This window comes from Clarias gariepinus, chromosome 26, assembly GCF_024256425.1.
Source record: "Clarias gariepinus isolate MV-2021 ecotype Netherlands chromosome 26, CGAR_prim_01v2, whole genome shotgun sequence".
In the NCBI taxonomy this organism is placed as follows: domain Eukaryota; kingdom Metazoa; phylum Chordata; class Actinopteri; order Siluriformes; family Clariidae; genus Clarias; species Clarias gariepinus.
In genome coordinates this window covers 14,388,806-14,404,252 of record NC_071125.1, presented here as the reverse complement: position 1 = coordinate 14,404,252, position 15,447 = coordinate 14,388,806, and the positions used below count along the sequence as shown (strand labels likewise).

General features: G+C 37.8%; 1 protein-coding gene across 2 annotated transcripts in view; it reads right to left on the bottom strand.

Moving 5' to 3' along the window:
* The window catches only part of prkag2a (protein kinase, AMP-activated, gamma 2 non-catalytic subunit a), a 124,402-nt gene that overhangs the window by 75,510 nt on the left and 33,445 nt on the right, over positions 1–15,447 (bottom strand). The window contains exon 1 of one of the 2 annotated variants that reach the window (XM_053487759.1): positions 835–1,372. The exons of the other annotated variant lie outside the window; for it this stretch is intronic. Within the exon in view, the coding sequence (XP_053343734.1) occupies positions 835–934 (100 nt within the window). The 5' untranslated portion in view covers positions 935–1,372. Of the gene's footprint in view, positions 1–834; positions 1,373–15,447 lie in introns of those variants that run through there. 2 annotated transcript variants of the gene reach the window in all.

Below are 15,447 nucleotides of genomic sequence, written 5' to 3'. Positions count from 1 at the left end.
TTTTAAGGCAGTAATCTGGCATTATAGGTCTTATTTGTTTCTTAAGAACAACTGTGAACTTTAGTGAACTCTCAAAACATTAATGATTTAGACTTTTATATATTTTATATATTTAAGATTATGTAGGATTTGATTCCCATACCCTTATTCAATGATATGTTTAAAACCAAGTTACTGATAAAATATACAAACTAAAAACACAAGATTTTGACACAGGAAAATAGTCTCTTCCCATACACACAAGCATATATGCATCATTCTTTTTTTATATATAAATAAACAGCACAAACTTGTTTTGCCTGCATAACCTCACATACATCGGTAGTATGACTACAGACGTCTATTGCTTTTGGTCCATCCTAATACACTTTGATCTGGCTTCTAGATACAGTACATGTCTTCATTGGTATCCATATGATGACATCCATATGATGGTATCCATATGATGGTATCCATATGATGACATCTTTTATATGAAGACAGTAGATCATTGTCTTTGATACGGTACATCTTTAATCTGGATAACTCAATGGTGAGCAAAATTGTCTTTTTTAACTCAGTGGATTAAAAGTGTTCTTGAATAAAGATTAAAGGCCCTTAGCATCCCAATAAAGGTTCTACTCAGAAACCTTTCTGATACAGACAACCTTTATTGGAGCATTTTGTTAGAAATTTATATCTATAAAGAATTATTTTAAACAATTAACATTCCAGTTTCCAATTATACAGAGTAACATAGATGTTATAAAGTCGTAAGTAATCTTTCCTGGATTCACACACAGCTGTAAAAGACTTGGCATGACTACAGAGTTTTACACTAAACAGTTGGCTTACTTGTTCCCAGAATGCCATGGGGCTCTGATTGGCGTCTCCCTGTCCTGTCCTCATTCTCCTTGCGCTTCTTGCTTCCTCTCAGGCTGCTGAATCTCTTCATGGCTGTCCGGGGAATGCCGAGGGTCTGAGCAGTGCAGAGGTGAACATACCTGGCTGAGCCGATCTCAGTTGCACAACTCAGAGCAGCTTGACAATGACGTTCTGATTCGCTGCCCACGTCTAATCCAGGATACACACCCAAAAGCAGCAGCTTTACTTGAGTAGTGGTAAAGAACTCGCAACTTATTCACTGATGCTAAGAGCACCTCTTCCAGATGGCAGAATAACTGAGAGTTACAAGGCAAAGAGCTGTCCGGCCTTGCAGGTTGGCAGCCAAGCACTAATCCCAGTAGGAGAAAACCTTCTGAGCCTGCCCGAAGAAAGGACAGCCATTTGATATTTATGGATATTATATTCGCTTCCTCTCGCTTTCTATTCTCATCCGTTTCACACTCTCGCAACTGTGGGATTAATGGCCACAGAGCTGGCCTCCCTACAGCAGACTGTCAGGTGCAGCTGTGTGTGTATGTGTCTTTAAAATAGCCCAAGTTGCAGAGACGCTGTAAAAGGAAACCGACACACACTCCAAAAGCCTTTGTCAGTGATTGGTTACACGGCAGCTTCCCTCCCACTTTTAGACACTTCATCTGTGTAAGTGCTGCGTAAGTGTGTGTGTGTGTGTGTGTGTGTGTTTATATCCTAGCAAGGACCAAACAGATACGGATATCTAAGATTTTGCGAAAATGGGTTTTCCTATTAACCTATTTCATATATATTTTTTTGGTTTAATATTTTTAGATTTACATATAAAGAAAAGACAGATCAGATGTTAAGGTGTTAAGGATGGATAAACATAATATTAATTAGCTAAATTAACAATAATGTCAGTGGAAGGTTCTTTTAAGTATAGCAAGACGCTGTGTGTGTGTGTGTGTGTGTGTGTGTGTGTGTGTGTGTGTGTGTGTGTTTCATATAACACTGTTGTGTTGGTTGAACCACTTTCCTTGACTGATATAATATACCAAACACAATTATATTAACTGAATTTAGTAATGATGACACACAAACTACAAAAAAAAAACCACCATAAATAATTTCACAGAGAGAAAGCCGATACAAGAGTTTATCCATAATACATGGTTATTGCTGCAAAATGCATACAAAGTCTAAACTGTTATGAAATCATACTTAAATAATGTCTATAATGTACATATAATTAAAAACCCTCACCTCAAAAACAACACCATCACATTATAAGGACTCATTCCATACAAAAACACACGCCAACTAGACGCTAGACCACACACAGTTTTCCTGCAATCCTGTAATCAGTAATTATATTTAAGCATTACAGTGTTTCTTTATGTAGGACACGACATTATAGACAGATTAAAGATACTTCAAAAGCACCATGGGAGGTCATTCTTGTTTACTGCGATGTCATTTTTAAAATAACTATTTGGCCTGTTATAAAAAGCAGCAGAGCAAGGGAATTGTTGCATCTTTTTCCGGGCGCCAACGCGAGTGGAAACCCATCCAGTAGCTCCGTCTGTGTGGCTTTTCTTTTTATTGCACATTTCTTTTGATTTTGATTGTTTGTTTTTATATTTTCAATAGTCCATCCTAAAAAAATCTTTTTTTTTTAATCAATAAAGTATCTATCTATCTATCTATCTATCTATCTATCTTGTCAAATGATTATGAAGTACATTTATAGCTACATATACTGTATGTCTACAATGAGTTCAATAAGAAAAAGCTTATGAATGCCACTTCATTAACTTTTTAGACGGTTGCTACATTATTTACGTGTTGCATTATTCATGTGCAATGCCTTGATAGGTTCTTTCTTCAATGGAGGAGAGCGAGTGGCGAAAGCTTTAAAACAATAGCAATAATACAAAAATATAGGCGACTCAAATGATGAAAAATTTTCGTATGTTTGTTTGTTTTGCATTGATTTCTTAAAAGGGTATGATTTTTTTTTTTTTACTACATCATCTCCATTTTAATAATTTTTTTTTTAAATATCCCAAATCTGTTATTGCCAAGTTGGGAGGACTTAGACTAGGCTGCAAGTACAAGATTACCTTATTAGGAACTTTATATGATTCAAGGTCAGAACAGCCAGAACTGTCCAACAAACAATAGCATGCAGGCAAAGATAAAGAAAAATCAAGTAGAAACTCAGAGAAATTAATTAGAAAAAAGGCTACATATATGAATTTTAAGATGATGAAAAGGAAGGGATCAGGACGAGTTGCATAAAACTACAGCAAGACAAAAGCAAGCCTGACAGTTTGTAAGTTTCTGGTGCTGGGAGACTAGATCACTGGTAGGGTGGGATTGATAATGCAGAGTCTAAAGGAACAGAGATAGTGATCAAGGCAGGACATGAAGTACGGAGATAGAAAGAGAGAGGATGTGGTCAGCTGTAAATCCCTCACCACTTGCAAAGGTCCAAAAAAAAATAATACGCCACAGAGGTGGTTTAGCACTAAGAACAGATATACAGCCTGTATATACATTACATATAGGGAGAAATCAGTTGCCTTTTTAAAATTTTGGTGACGATGTGAACATATTTTGGGGTCAAGGAAAGAAAGAGAGAAAGAGAGAGAATAACAAGTTCCCATTCTCCTTTCCTTTCCTAACGATGTTTGGATGTCATTACTGTTTAGTACTGTCGCTCTGCAATTACACCGCCAAACCGCTAGGTGGTGGTGTTTTTAGGCCGCTGTGCTGAGTCACTTTGACGCTTTCTGCTGAATTTATTTTGAAACGCAGACAGGCTGAACTTCATTAGCCTATTTTCTCTTAAACACCAACCCCTTAAAAAACAAGTGTTTCTGTAAGAAACATATTAATATTACATTTTTACATTACGTTTAGAAAACATGAATAAGTATTGCAAGGTCTGTTTTATGCAATTTGTGTTTACTGACATAAGAAAGCGAATATCCAGCCAATACTGAACATATTTAAATCATCTCAAAGATAACACAATGTTATGTTAAACAGGCAGTGTTACAAAAGCTCAAAGGGCTAAGGGACTGAGTTGCCCCAGCTCTATCAGGTTGGGGTGCTGTATTCATGGCTGACCCTGTGTTCTGACCCTAGTTACACAGGGATATGTGAAGAAAGAATTTCCCTGTGCAGTAATGTATACGTGACTAAGGTCATGTGACACATCAAACTTATTGGAAATTTCACAAGAAAAACAATGGTGTGCTTGGTTTTAACTTTATTCTTTCATAAGTTATTAGCAGTTTACTAATGACATGTGAGGAGCGGATATAAAGTGTGTGTTGATGCCTGGTGAACGCAGTAACCGGGTCATTGCAGCAGATTTCAATGCAAGATACCCTACGAGACAAACCATCTCCCATGCTACAGTTAGCAAGCTGCTAATAGCTGCTTTATAAGTGATCAGAAACTTGTAAATAATGTAAAGTAGCTAATACTACTGTACATCATATAACTTCACAGAACTGGTACAGTCTGCCAAATGAACATCCATTACTTTATCACCACCTTAGATGTTCTCTGTGAGGGCATGGCTCTGCAGTAGTACATTTACATAAACACTTGAATGACAAATTCAGAGAAGGAGTGAAAAAAGTGAGACTAAAATAAACATTAATTCTTTTCATATTCAACATTATTAATTATTAATCAAATGTAAAAATTGTAACAGCACAACGGCACTTGTTCAAATCAATGTTGTGAATTTTTCTCCGACGATCATCATGCACAAGTTGCCGAATGATTTCGACATTTTTGCAGGTTGTGCTTGTTTAAAGTTTTCCTGATCTTTCGTGGCCAGTGATACTCTTCTGCTCTTGAAGCGTTTGTGCCACTCAAAATACCTCGAATAATTCTTTGCAGCATCACCGTAAACTTGCCAAATCATGTCAAATGTCTCTGTAAAAGTTTCACACACAATTTCACTTTCACTTTCTCTCTGTTCTAACAAGCTGTCCATGATTAAATTGCAGACGTAAAAATGCACATGGTCAGAATAGCAGCAGTCGCACAGCTTCCAATGTACCCAGGCACACGTTTGGCACACTGACCTATGAAGGTTAATGTGCCTTGTGACTGTGCGTGCAGCCTTGTGCTGCCATTTGTTGGCGTGTTACAAAACCAGTCTCAAAACCTTTTGGTGCCACCTCATAAATGCACAATAAAGGTTTTATAAGCTTATGCAAGCTTATAAAGCTATGTTGGATGCGTCATGCGTCATCCATCTCTCTTCTTACTCTGACACACGCATCACTCTGGAACAGGGTACATCTGGAATCATCGGACCACATGACATTTTTTTTTATGTCTCATTTTTTATGTTCTCTAATAAATTAAAGACCTGTTTTCCTGATTAGCCTTACTGATATGTGGTATTCGTACAGCTACACAGCTGTTTCGTCCCAATCCCTTGAGTTCGCTTTACATGGTCTTACTTTCACTATTAAACATAGCCATGAGGTCTACTGTTGCGTTCGTCCATTACGCTCATTCAGGATGTTTTTCTGACCATGCTTCCTTGAAGCTGATGGTGCACCTCTATCCTTTCATCTTTTAATAATATGTTTTTCAGTTCTTAAACCAATTTCAGTAGTTTTAACAATCTCCATAGTTGTTTTCTTGATGCAGGACAATAATTTAAAGATTCAAAAACAGATTAACATCTTTGCCACGACCACAGGAAATGTCTTTTGACATGTTTAATAAATGAGAAGATACACACTGCATCAGTTAAGGTTAAATAACTTCTTGGCAGCTGAACCATATTAATCACTGCAGTAATTATCCAATGGAAGGCTCTTAAGAACTGTTTTTTTTTTACATGTTGTGTTAGCTGGTATTTGCACAACTGGAATTCGGCTGTAATTTCAGATCTAATTACTGCTATTTAAAGTAGTTATAGTTATTTTCGTACTGATAAAGTGCTGTGTCATACTGTAAAAGAAATGTGAACTTTGTGTTCAAGAGACATACAAGACATTCTGTAGATGTCTCCTCTTCTCTAGGCTCATAGATTTTTTTCAAAGCCGTGCATAAAAAAAAAAATCTAAACTACTGTAGTCACTTCAGCTAATTAATTTTTACCAGTATTAAATAACTTTTTTTTTTTAAACCCTCCACCCCACGGCCCATTCTTAATGGCACCAATTATCCATAGATATTTGCGATTGGACTATAAAATTAATCAAAGCCATGCAAAAATTATAAACCCCCAGATGCTCCTACTTCAGAAGAAAACACTTATGTAAGCAGTATTAATATAGGCTTGGTCTTATTACACTTCTTTTTTTCTGTGCGAACCACAGTGAGAGCCATTAGATTAATATTTACATTTGTTTGATGATGTGAAACATTAACGTGTGACAAACATGCAAAAAAAAAAAAAAAAATCAGTAAGGGGGCAAACACTTTCACACCACTGTAAATTCTATACTATATGCTTTATAAATTCATATAAGGATACTCAGCCTTGCTAACGCTTTCAAAAGCATGCTCTTTTTTTTATCCAAAATGTCCTTGTGGTGTACGGGGAACAGCAATTACTCCAAAATCAACCCTCACCCTTTTAAAGCTGCAAAGTAGATAAGAGGGAAATAAATAGTGATGACTTTTTGCACGTCAGACCTCAGAAGGAATAAGATGCCCTTTCCTTTTTCTAGCTAATAAGTTGATTATATGCACTATAGAATATCAGGGATTTCTGTTCAATGTTTCCCAAAGGCAGATCCTAGAATGCTGATGCTCCAGCCCACCAGTTTATGAGCTCACAGTGTCTCATTTTGTTTGTCTCTATTCCCAGCTCTGAGTATAAGTTTTCTTTGAAAGACAGATATGCCAAGAACAAGGAAATCTAAGAGCTGCACTGTTCTATACTGAAGGTCACTTTGTCCTGTTGGTCTGTAGCCAGATAGACTTGAAGGTGCCGGTCCACCTTCATTTAATCACTTTTATTTATGCTTTAAAGAGTGCTTTGGACAGAATGCACTTTATTGATGGTGGTAAAGAAGCATATGTAATACAGGCCAGAGTTATGCAACAAGTATATGTGCGAAGTTGGCTGGGAAAGTTAAGCTGGGAATCGAACCCGAGCCTTCTACATGGGAGGTAAAAAACCCATCACTAAGCCTCCAGTGGCCAGTATTTTTACATTATGTAGGGTGCAAGAGGAAAGTATGTTATACCCTACGTACAGTAGTGTTTTATAGTGATCAATGTAACGTCAAAGAAAACCTGACTAAATTTTTTGTTTTGTTTTAAATTTATTATTATTATATATGGGAGCTTAGTGCCTGACCTTAAAAAAATTGTATAAGAATTCTTTTTGAAAAAACAGATAATGTCTTTTAAATACATACAAATATACACTTACCAAACACTAACACTATAGCTGGATCACCAAGCAGGATGATAATAAATACTAAAATAAGTATAACCATACTAATAATAAGTATGGTCTCCCTTACTCACAGCATGCATTCCACAAGATGTTAGAAACATTTGTTTTGAGAATCTTGTCTGTGTTAACATGTGATTCCTGCACATTTTTTACACAATCCATCATACTACAAATCTCTTCCCCAAGGGCCTTTATTGGGTACAATAAACATTTACTTTGTTACTATACTAAGTACATTTTTCACACATCTGTACACTATTTGAGTATTTTTATTACATACTTTTAACTTTTATTCCACTACATTCTACAACAAATATCTGTACTTTCTACTGCACTACAACCCTGCATGACATTGCATTACATAAGAAGAGGGATATGTAGTCACCTCATCTGTATTATGCATTATTGCATGATTTGCTTTCTCTCTCTCTCTCTCTCTCTGAAATGCCTAAGCATGTCAATCAGAAGTTGAGACAGATGGAACAGTAACAAAAAAACATCACGTCACCAGTCGGGAAGGAGGGAGGGAAGGAAAGTAGGCTACCTTTCATACTTAAGTACATTTGTATGAAGGTAAGTACTTTTATATTTTTGCTCAATTCGAATTGTAAATGAAAGACTTCTACTTTTACATGAGTAATATTTTACATGGCATACCTTTTCTTTTCCTCAAGTACAGGATTTGTATACGTTGCCCACCTCTGGCATTTAAATGCAAGAAATAGCCTTTTAGAAAATGGGTAAACTGTAGCCATGTAGGAATGCACATGGGCAGGAGCAATACTCAAACAGGCTGTGGCATTCAAGCGTAATTCCCAACAGGATTACACTGCATCCACAAGCCAGGACTGTTGACACAAGTCACACTGGGTCCATGGAGTCATGCTGTTAATGCCAAATTCTGACCCTACCATCTGTGCGCCTCGGCAAAAATGGGGATTTGTCAGATAGCAGATTTTTTATGCTTTAAACAGTCCAGTTTCAGTGTCCCATGCCCAGCGTGCTGCAGCCTCAGCTTGTTCTTGGCTGAGAGAATTGGAGCCCAATGTGATCCTCTGCAAACCTCACGGTTTGATGTGTTGTGCATTCTGAGATACTTTTCTCCTTACCACAATTGAGTTACTGTGGCTATTTTGTCCATTCGAACCAGTCTGGCCATTCTCAGTTGACCTTTCTCATCAATAAGCATTCAAACCCAGAGCTGCCACTCACAGGATGTTTTTCTTTATTGCTCCATTCTGAGTAAATTATAAAGACTGTTGTGTGAACCGGCCAGTCTGGCACCAGCAACCATGATTACCAAGGGTTTTTTTTTTCTTCCACATTCTGACGTGTGATATAAACATTACTTAAAATTGCTAGCCTGTATCTGCATAGTATGTACAGTACATCGTACTGTACTGCTGCCACATGATTGGCTGATTAGGTAATTGCATGAAATAATAGGTGTGTAGTTATTTCTAACAAAGTGCTCAGCCATTTTTAAATTCGAAAAGATGCATGGCCAAGCCTTGTTTAAAAAGCTCTGCTATGAATGTCTTCTGTTTTAGGGGACACATGCAAATCAGGAGTGAGAGTGGGTGAGCGGTCAGACCATAACTTTTACTGATATTTACATCAAAATATTAATCATATTAGTCATTTCATTGTGTAAACATTGGCTGATAAGCACGTCTTGATGCATAATCTGGTTTAGCAACAGACGATAACAAATTTGAAACAGAACCTCTACCTTTTATACCTCTGCATCCAGGAACCGACCCATATACAGTAGGATCGACACATGAACAGTAACAAGTGCACAAACTACGTTCCATTAGGGGGGAAAAAGTGTGCCATTTTTATGAGATGCCCTTTTCAAACAAGCCAGTCGTTCTTTGTGAATACATGCAGGCGCCTTAGCGTCTCCATCGATGTCCATGAACATAGCATTCCCTGATAAGGTCCAGTCTAGTGCAAGAATGAATGGCATGGTGTTGGGCTATTAATGTTATTTAGACATTAAAGATATGAGAAAAAGATCAAGTAAGTGAAAACAGTTATGATTTTAGACCTGATTGCAGTTTAACCTATCCAAATGTGAGTTTATGTTTTGATTGTTGTTGTTTTTTTTAAATATTTCTCAATAACTCTCAGAAATATTCATGATACATGCCGCTCGTGTGGGTCAAATCTCGAATGAGTTACAAACATGCATTTCCCAGAGAAGCTTAGTGTCTGTGAGGACTATTAGAAATTCCTATAAACCTCAGCAGGGGAAGATGAGTGGTGACAGGCCTTATCTTTTACGCTAAACACACACGACAAGGGCTAATTTTAGCAAAAAGGCCATCTCTGTCACGTTTTTAGTTAGACTGGCTTATGTACAGTAACTCATAAATTTGGCACTATGTACAGTGGTGTGAAAAAGTGTTTTCCCCCTTACTGATTTCTTTTTTTAATGTTTTTTACACTTTAATTAGATCATCAAATAAATTTAAATAATAGTTAAAGATAACACAAGTAAAATGAAGGTTTTTATTATTAAGGGAAAACTAAATCTAAAACTACATAGCCCTGGGTTATCACACCTGAGTTCAATTTCTCTAGCCACACCCAGGCCTGATACCCAGGTATTATCAGACCTGGTCGTATCACTTACATCGGACTTGCCTGACAAAGTGAAGTAGACCAAAAGATGCTCAAAAGCTAGACATCTTGCGGAGATACAAAGAAATTCCAAAACAAATGAGAAAGAAAATAATTGAGATGTGTCAGTCTGGAAAAGGTTATAAAAACCATTTCTAAAGCTTTGGGACTGCAGCCAACCACAGTGAGAGCCATTATCTACAAAGGGCAAAAACCTTTCCAGGAGTGGCCAGCCGTCCAAAATTAACCCAAGAGCACAGCGACAACTCATCCAAGAGGTCACAAAAGACCCCACAACAACATCCAAAGAACTGCAGGCCTCATTTGCCTAGGTTAAGGTGAGTGTTTATGACTCCACCATAAAAAAGAGACTGGTTAAAAACTGGCAAAAAGAACATAAAGGCTCATCCTAGTTTTGCCAGAAAACATCTTGATGATCCCCAAGACTTTTGGGAAAATACCCTGTGGACTGATGAGACAAAAGTTGAACTCTTTGAAAGGTGTGTGTCCCATTATGTGTGGCAGTAACAATAAAATATGGTGGTGGTAGTGTGATGGTCTGGAGCTGTTTTGCTGCTTCAGGACCTGAAAGACTTGCTGTGATAAATAGAACCTTGAATTCTGCTGTGCACCAAAATATCCTGAAGGAGAATGTGCGACCATCTGTTTGAGACGTCAAGCTGAAGCGAACTTGGGTTCTGCAGCAGGAGAATGATCCAAAGCACACCAGCAAGTCCACTTCTGAGGGCTGAAGAAAAAACAAAATGAAGACTCTGGAGAGTCCTGACCTGAATCCAATTGAGATGCTGTGGCATGACCTTAAAAAGGCAGTTCATGCTTGAAAACCCTCCAATATGGCTGAATTACAACAATTTTGCAAAGATGGGTGGGCCCAAATTCCTCCACAGCGCTGTAACAGCCTCACTGCGAGTTATCGAAAACGTCGCATATAGTATACTATATGCTATATAAATTCATATTAGTGGGTCACAACTGTAATATTGTCCTCATGATACAGGATACTCAAACATATTCAAGTAAAAATGTAAAGAAGCACAGGCATTATTTCCAAAGATAAAAGTGTGAAAGGGAAGTTTAAAGAGGCCTAGGGCTGGCCATGAGTGCTGAGTGTGACTGCTATGCCACAGAGACAAAACCTTGATTCCAAAAGTAACTACAGGACTGCTTATGTTTTCCAATCAGCTGTTTATTTAGCCATCGCCTGGTAACCAGAAGTGTAAGTGGAAAGCCTCACATGCTCACAAGCTGCTGGAAGTCTTTGTCACAAGTTACACATCATAAATCTGTTCAGTGTCCAGAGGTGACCAGTAACAAAGAACAACTACTCCCTTACTGTACAGAAGTTAAATTTTTTTTTTAATGTATATGTGCTGTAACAGGTTTGACGCATGGGCAGCACCACAAACACGGACACGAGGTAAGGTCTTAGGGGAAAAGAATACATTTATTCAGGAAAAAAGGGTATGTGTAAGGTTTAAGGAGGGAGGAGATCTTCCAAGCTACAGATCCCAGGTTCAAACCCCACAATCACCAAGTTGCCACTGTTGGGCCCTTAAGCAAGGCCCTTAACTCTCAACTGCTCGGATGTGTAATGAGATAAAAATGTAAGTCGCTCTGGATAAGAGCGTCTGCCAAATGCCTAAATGTAAATGTAAATAATTAGCGCTGATTGTGCCGCATCCGTGCCTGCCTCGAGTGGCCCTGCCCCTTCGCCCACCTGCAGAAGGAGAGGCAGCCTACCTAGTGAGTGAGGAGCAACAACAATTAAGGCTCATGGCCATCCCAGGCGCATGCCGTGACACTGCCCGTCCCTCAGCTCTGTGCTCACTGTTGCCACTGGCACTGCCTGTCCGTAATAAAGACCTCAACCTCGTTAGGTACTCAACCCAAGGTCTGTTTCAGGTGCGCCGCATTCTCCACCAGTGTAACGGGTTTCATGCATGAGCTGCACCACACAAGACCAGACCCAAGCTACACTTCCTGCCCTGATTTTATAACGTAGGGAGCCTGCAATCCATTAGTGCTAATTGTGCCGCAGCCGTGCCCACTTCCAGCGGCCCCATCCCTTCGCGCACCTGCAGAAGGAAAGGTCGCCTACCTAGTGAGTGAGGAGCGACAACAGATTAGGGCCTACGCCCATCACAAACTCATGTCGTGACGGTACTTTTCTTTAAGTATTTTCTGTATTTGACACTTTTCACTTCTACTCGCTACTATAAATATAACTGTATAACTATAAATACCTAATATTAATTAAAAATTCTATATATTCTTTACTGATCATTAGTAATGTGGCTAATAATTCCTGTCTGTATTTCAATCTATTATTAACTAATGGAAGAATTTAATTAATCATAACTTTAGTCTAATAAAATGTCCAACACGCAAACACACACACTGTGCAACAGACGACCTGCTATAGGGAAGACTGAAGCTGAAAATCACCTTAAAATAAAAAATTAAATTAAATTAAAAAAAACTAGTCTATTACACTCACATATCAACAGTATAAAAAAAGAGTGAATAAATGAAAATAAAACTAACGATTTTAATGCCAACTAAAATGACATTTCGCCCTATCATCCGGAGATCGCTGGTTCGAACCCCGGGTGATGCTGTTTTCCTCTTACAGCCGGAGGCACAGAGAGAGCTGATTGGCCGAGCTCTCTCAGGGGGGAGGGATGAGAGGTACTTGTGCTCCCACATTAGTCACGGCGCTACAGCCAATCAGGGGCGTCTGTGAGCTCTCGCGCACGGAAGGAGCGGCTAGCGCTTTCCTCCGAGTGTGTTACTCCGCCCCTAACGGTGCGCGAGCGAGCAGTTCGAAAAAGATGCGGTCGGCTCGCGTCACGTGGTTCGGAGGAAACACGGGATAGCTTTCGTCCTCCCGACTGAGTGGTTGTAGTAGCCTTGATGTGTGTGGGAGCCTCCTAGTGACGGGGAGTAATTGGCCACGACTAGATTGGGGAGAAAATCCGGGAAAAAAAGAATTGGACAGGACTAAATAAAAAAAAAAAAAAAAAAAACAGAATAAGAAAATGTCTTAACAAATATCCCAATACAATTCTGTTTACGTTATTAAAGACACTGCATTTCACTCTGATCTCAGAAGTATCTGCTCTGTTGTACTGTATCGCGCTGGATAAGTGGCATCAGATAGAACGTAGTGCTAAACCTTTATTCAGTCCTTTTAATCTGTAATTAAGATCTTAACCTATAATAAATAAATAAAAAAGCAATAAAAATACCCTTTAGATTGCTCACAGTTTTAGAGTTAAATAAAGTTTTATTTAAAAAATAAAGCTGCTGCAGAAATCGGTCACATGAAAAATAATTATCGACTGTAAATTTCTTGACTTAAATTTTCATTTTTAAAGTAAAAACAGCAATGGGGAGCAAAATTCATACATTTTAGCATAAAACAAGAATGAATATTAAAATATTGTCTTGATCACATCATTCTGATTATTTTTAAATAGCAATTGAAGTAACAGAAGCATTCCTGCAAATATAATAAAACATAATAATCCACAAAGAAAAATGCCTTGTGTATATATGTCTAAATATTATTTGTGTTTAATGGGTTTGTCTTTTCTTCCATCATTCATGTAACACAGTTTCTTAAACGTCTGTGAATTTTATGGAAACTTGCCTCTTGTAAATTCATGTACTTTATTTCCCTCTAGTGGTATACTTATGAATAAAAATGAAAAAGAAGAAGAGGAACATTTTAAAATCTATAATTCTGGAAATAAAAGGTTGTCAGAAATCATTTAACTTTCATCACCCTTTTGGCTATGTTTACATTACAAGTCATATTGCTCAATTCAGGTTTTTTTTGTTCAGATCGAATTTAATTGTCATAACGGTTTACATTCATAATTCATTGGCATAAAATCCCTGCACTACCGGTGCAGACTGATGACATCAGACAGCGCCCTACGCATATGCAGAGGCAAAAGGTTACATGAATACCCATCCAACTGTTCTCATATGATCATGTATCGTCCATATCTCTGATCTAGGACCACATACAGTACAAAAGCGACAAAATGCAAGACCAAGTCTTTTTTTCCATTTATTTATCTTTTATACTGTTTATTCTGCAGTGTCGCTAAGGGCCTGCAGCCCATCCCAAAAACCCTATGCCACAAGGTGGGGTACACTCTAGACAGACTGCCAATCCCTCACAGAACACACACATACAGGCAACTTGGGAATGCCAATCAATGGAACCTGCATATCTTTGGTCTGCGGAAGAAAACCCATCAACCATGGGGAGAACATGCAAACTACACACACACACAAACCCAAGGTGGGATTCGAACTCTTGCCCTTGGAGGTGCAAGGCCACAGTGCTAACCAATACGCTACCATGCCGCCTCCTTCAGACAGTCACTTATATTTAAAAAAATATATATATATAGTAGGTAAAAAAAAACACAGTAGAGTAAAAATCTGAATTGAGTTTCAGTCATGGCTTTAAAGAACACTTGGCTAATTTTTTTTGAAAGTCATGATTTGCGTCAAACAGGAAATTTCTGACCACTTGGTGGCTCTGTGGGCTTGAGAACCTAATAATAAACTTACAAGTAGTTTCCTTCTCATTTCCCTTTTGTTTTCCTTCCTTACTGTACTTTCTTTAAGGTGAGAAAAAAAAAGTGAGGAAGGGAAACAACAAGGAGACACAGTCTATTTGTATCTTTCTTCTTAGGTTCTTCAATCACACAGAGGGCGTTGCGAGAGGACAAATGTACTGATCAATAAGACATCTTCTGGGCACTGAAACATTAAAGTGACTTACTTTATTTATGCCATATTGCACCAGGCATAAGGAAAAAGACACTAACTCGACACAATGCTCATACTGTACACAACAAATGAGCATCAAAAATTATACTGCATGCATTTTACATTTGAATGTTGTTTTATTCAATATGATTTCTCATAAATGTTTCTCTTTATCTTGGGTTTATTATCTCCTCTTTTCCGAATTCCTCTCAACGATTAGTAAATCCTTAACATGTTGAGATCATCATGTCATCAATTTCCAGGTCAAAGGCCATATACATGTAAGTATGTAGGATTAAGAAATCAATTAAAGGAAACCCCAAAGCCTATCAGAAAAGGTTTTACGAATACAGTATAATTGAACTGTCTGTGCATGATTACTCTGGCTATTTGTAGAAGCCATAGAGCTTTTTATTAATGAATGTTCCAAATATTTACTCCAAGTTAATATTATTTAGAGGTCTAAAAGTTTTTAAATTACTCAGTTCATTCCCATTCAATTTATATAAGGCAAACTAAAGACTGGCTTCAAGATTAATAAATATAGTAACGTTGATAATAAGGGGTTATTATTTCCATCACTGCAAAAAAATAATACAAATATTTGATCATGATTTTGAAGGATTGATTTGATCTGAAATAGATTACAAGATTTTGCACAAACCACCTCGAGTGTATATGGTCATTAAAGCAAAAAAGAACATACCAAAAAC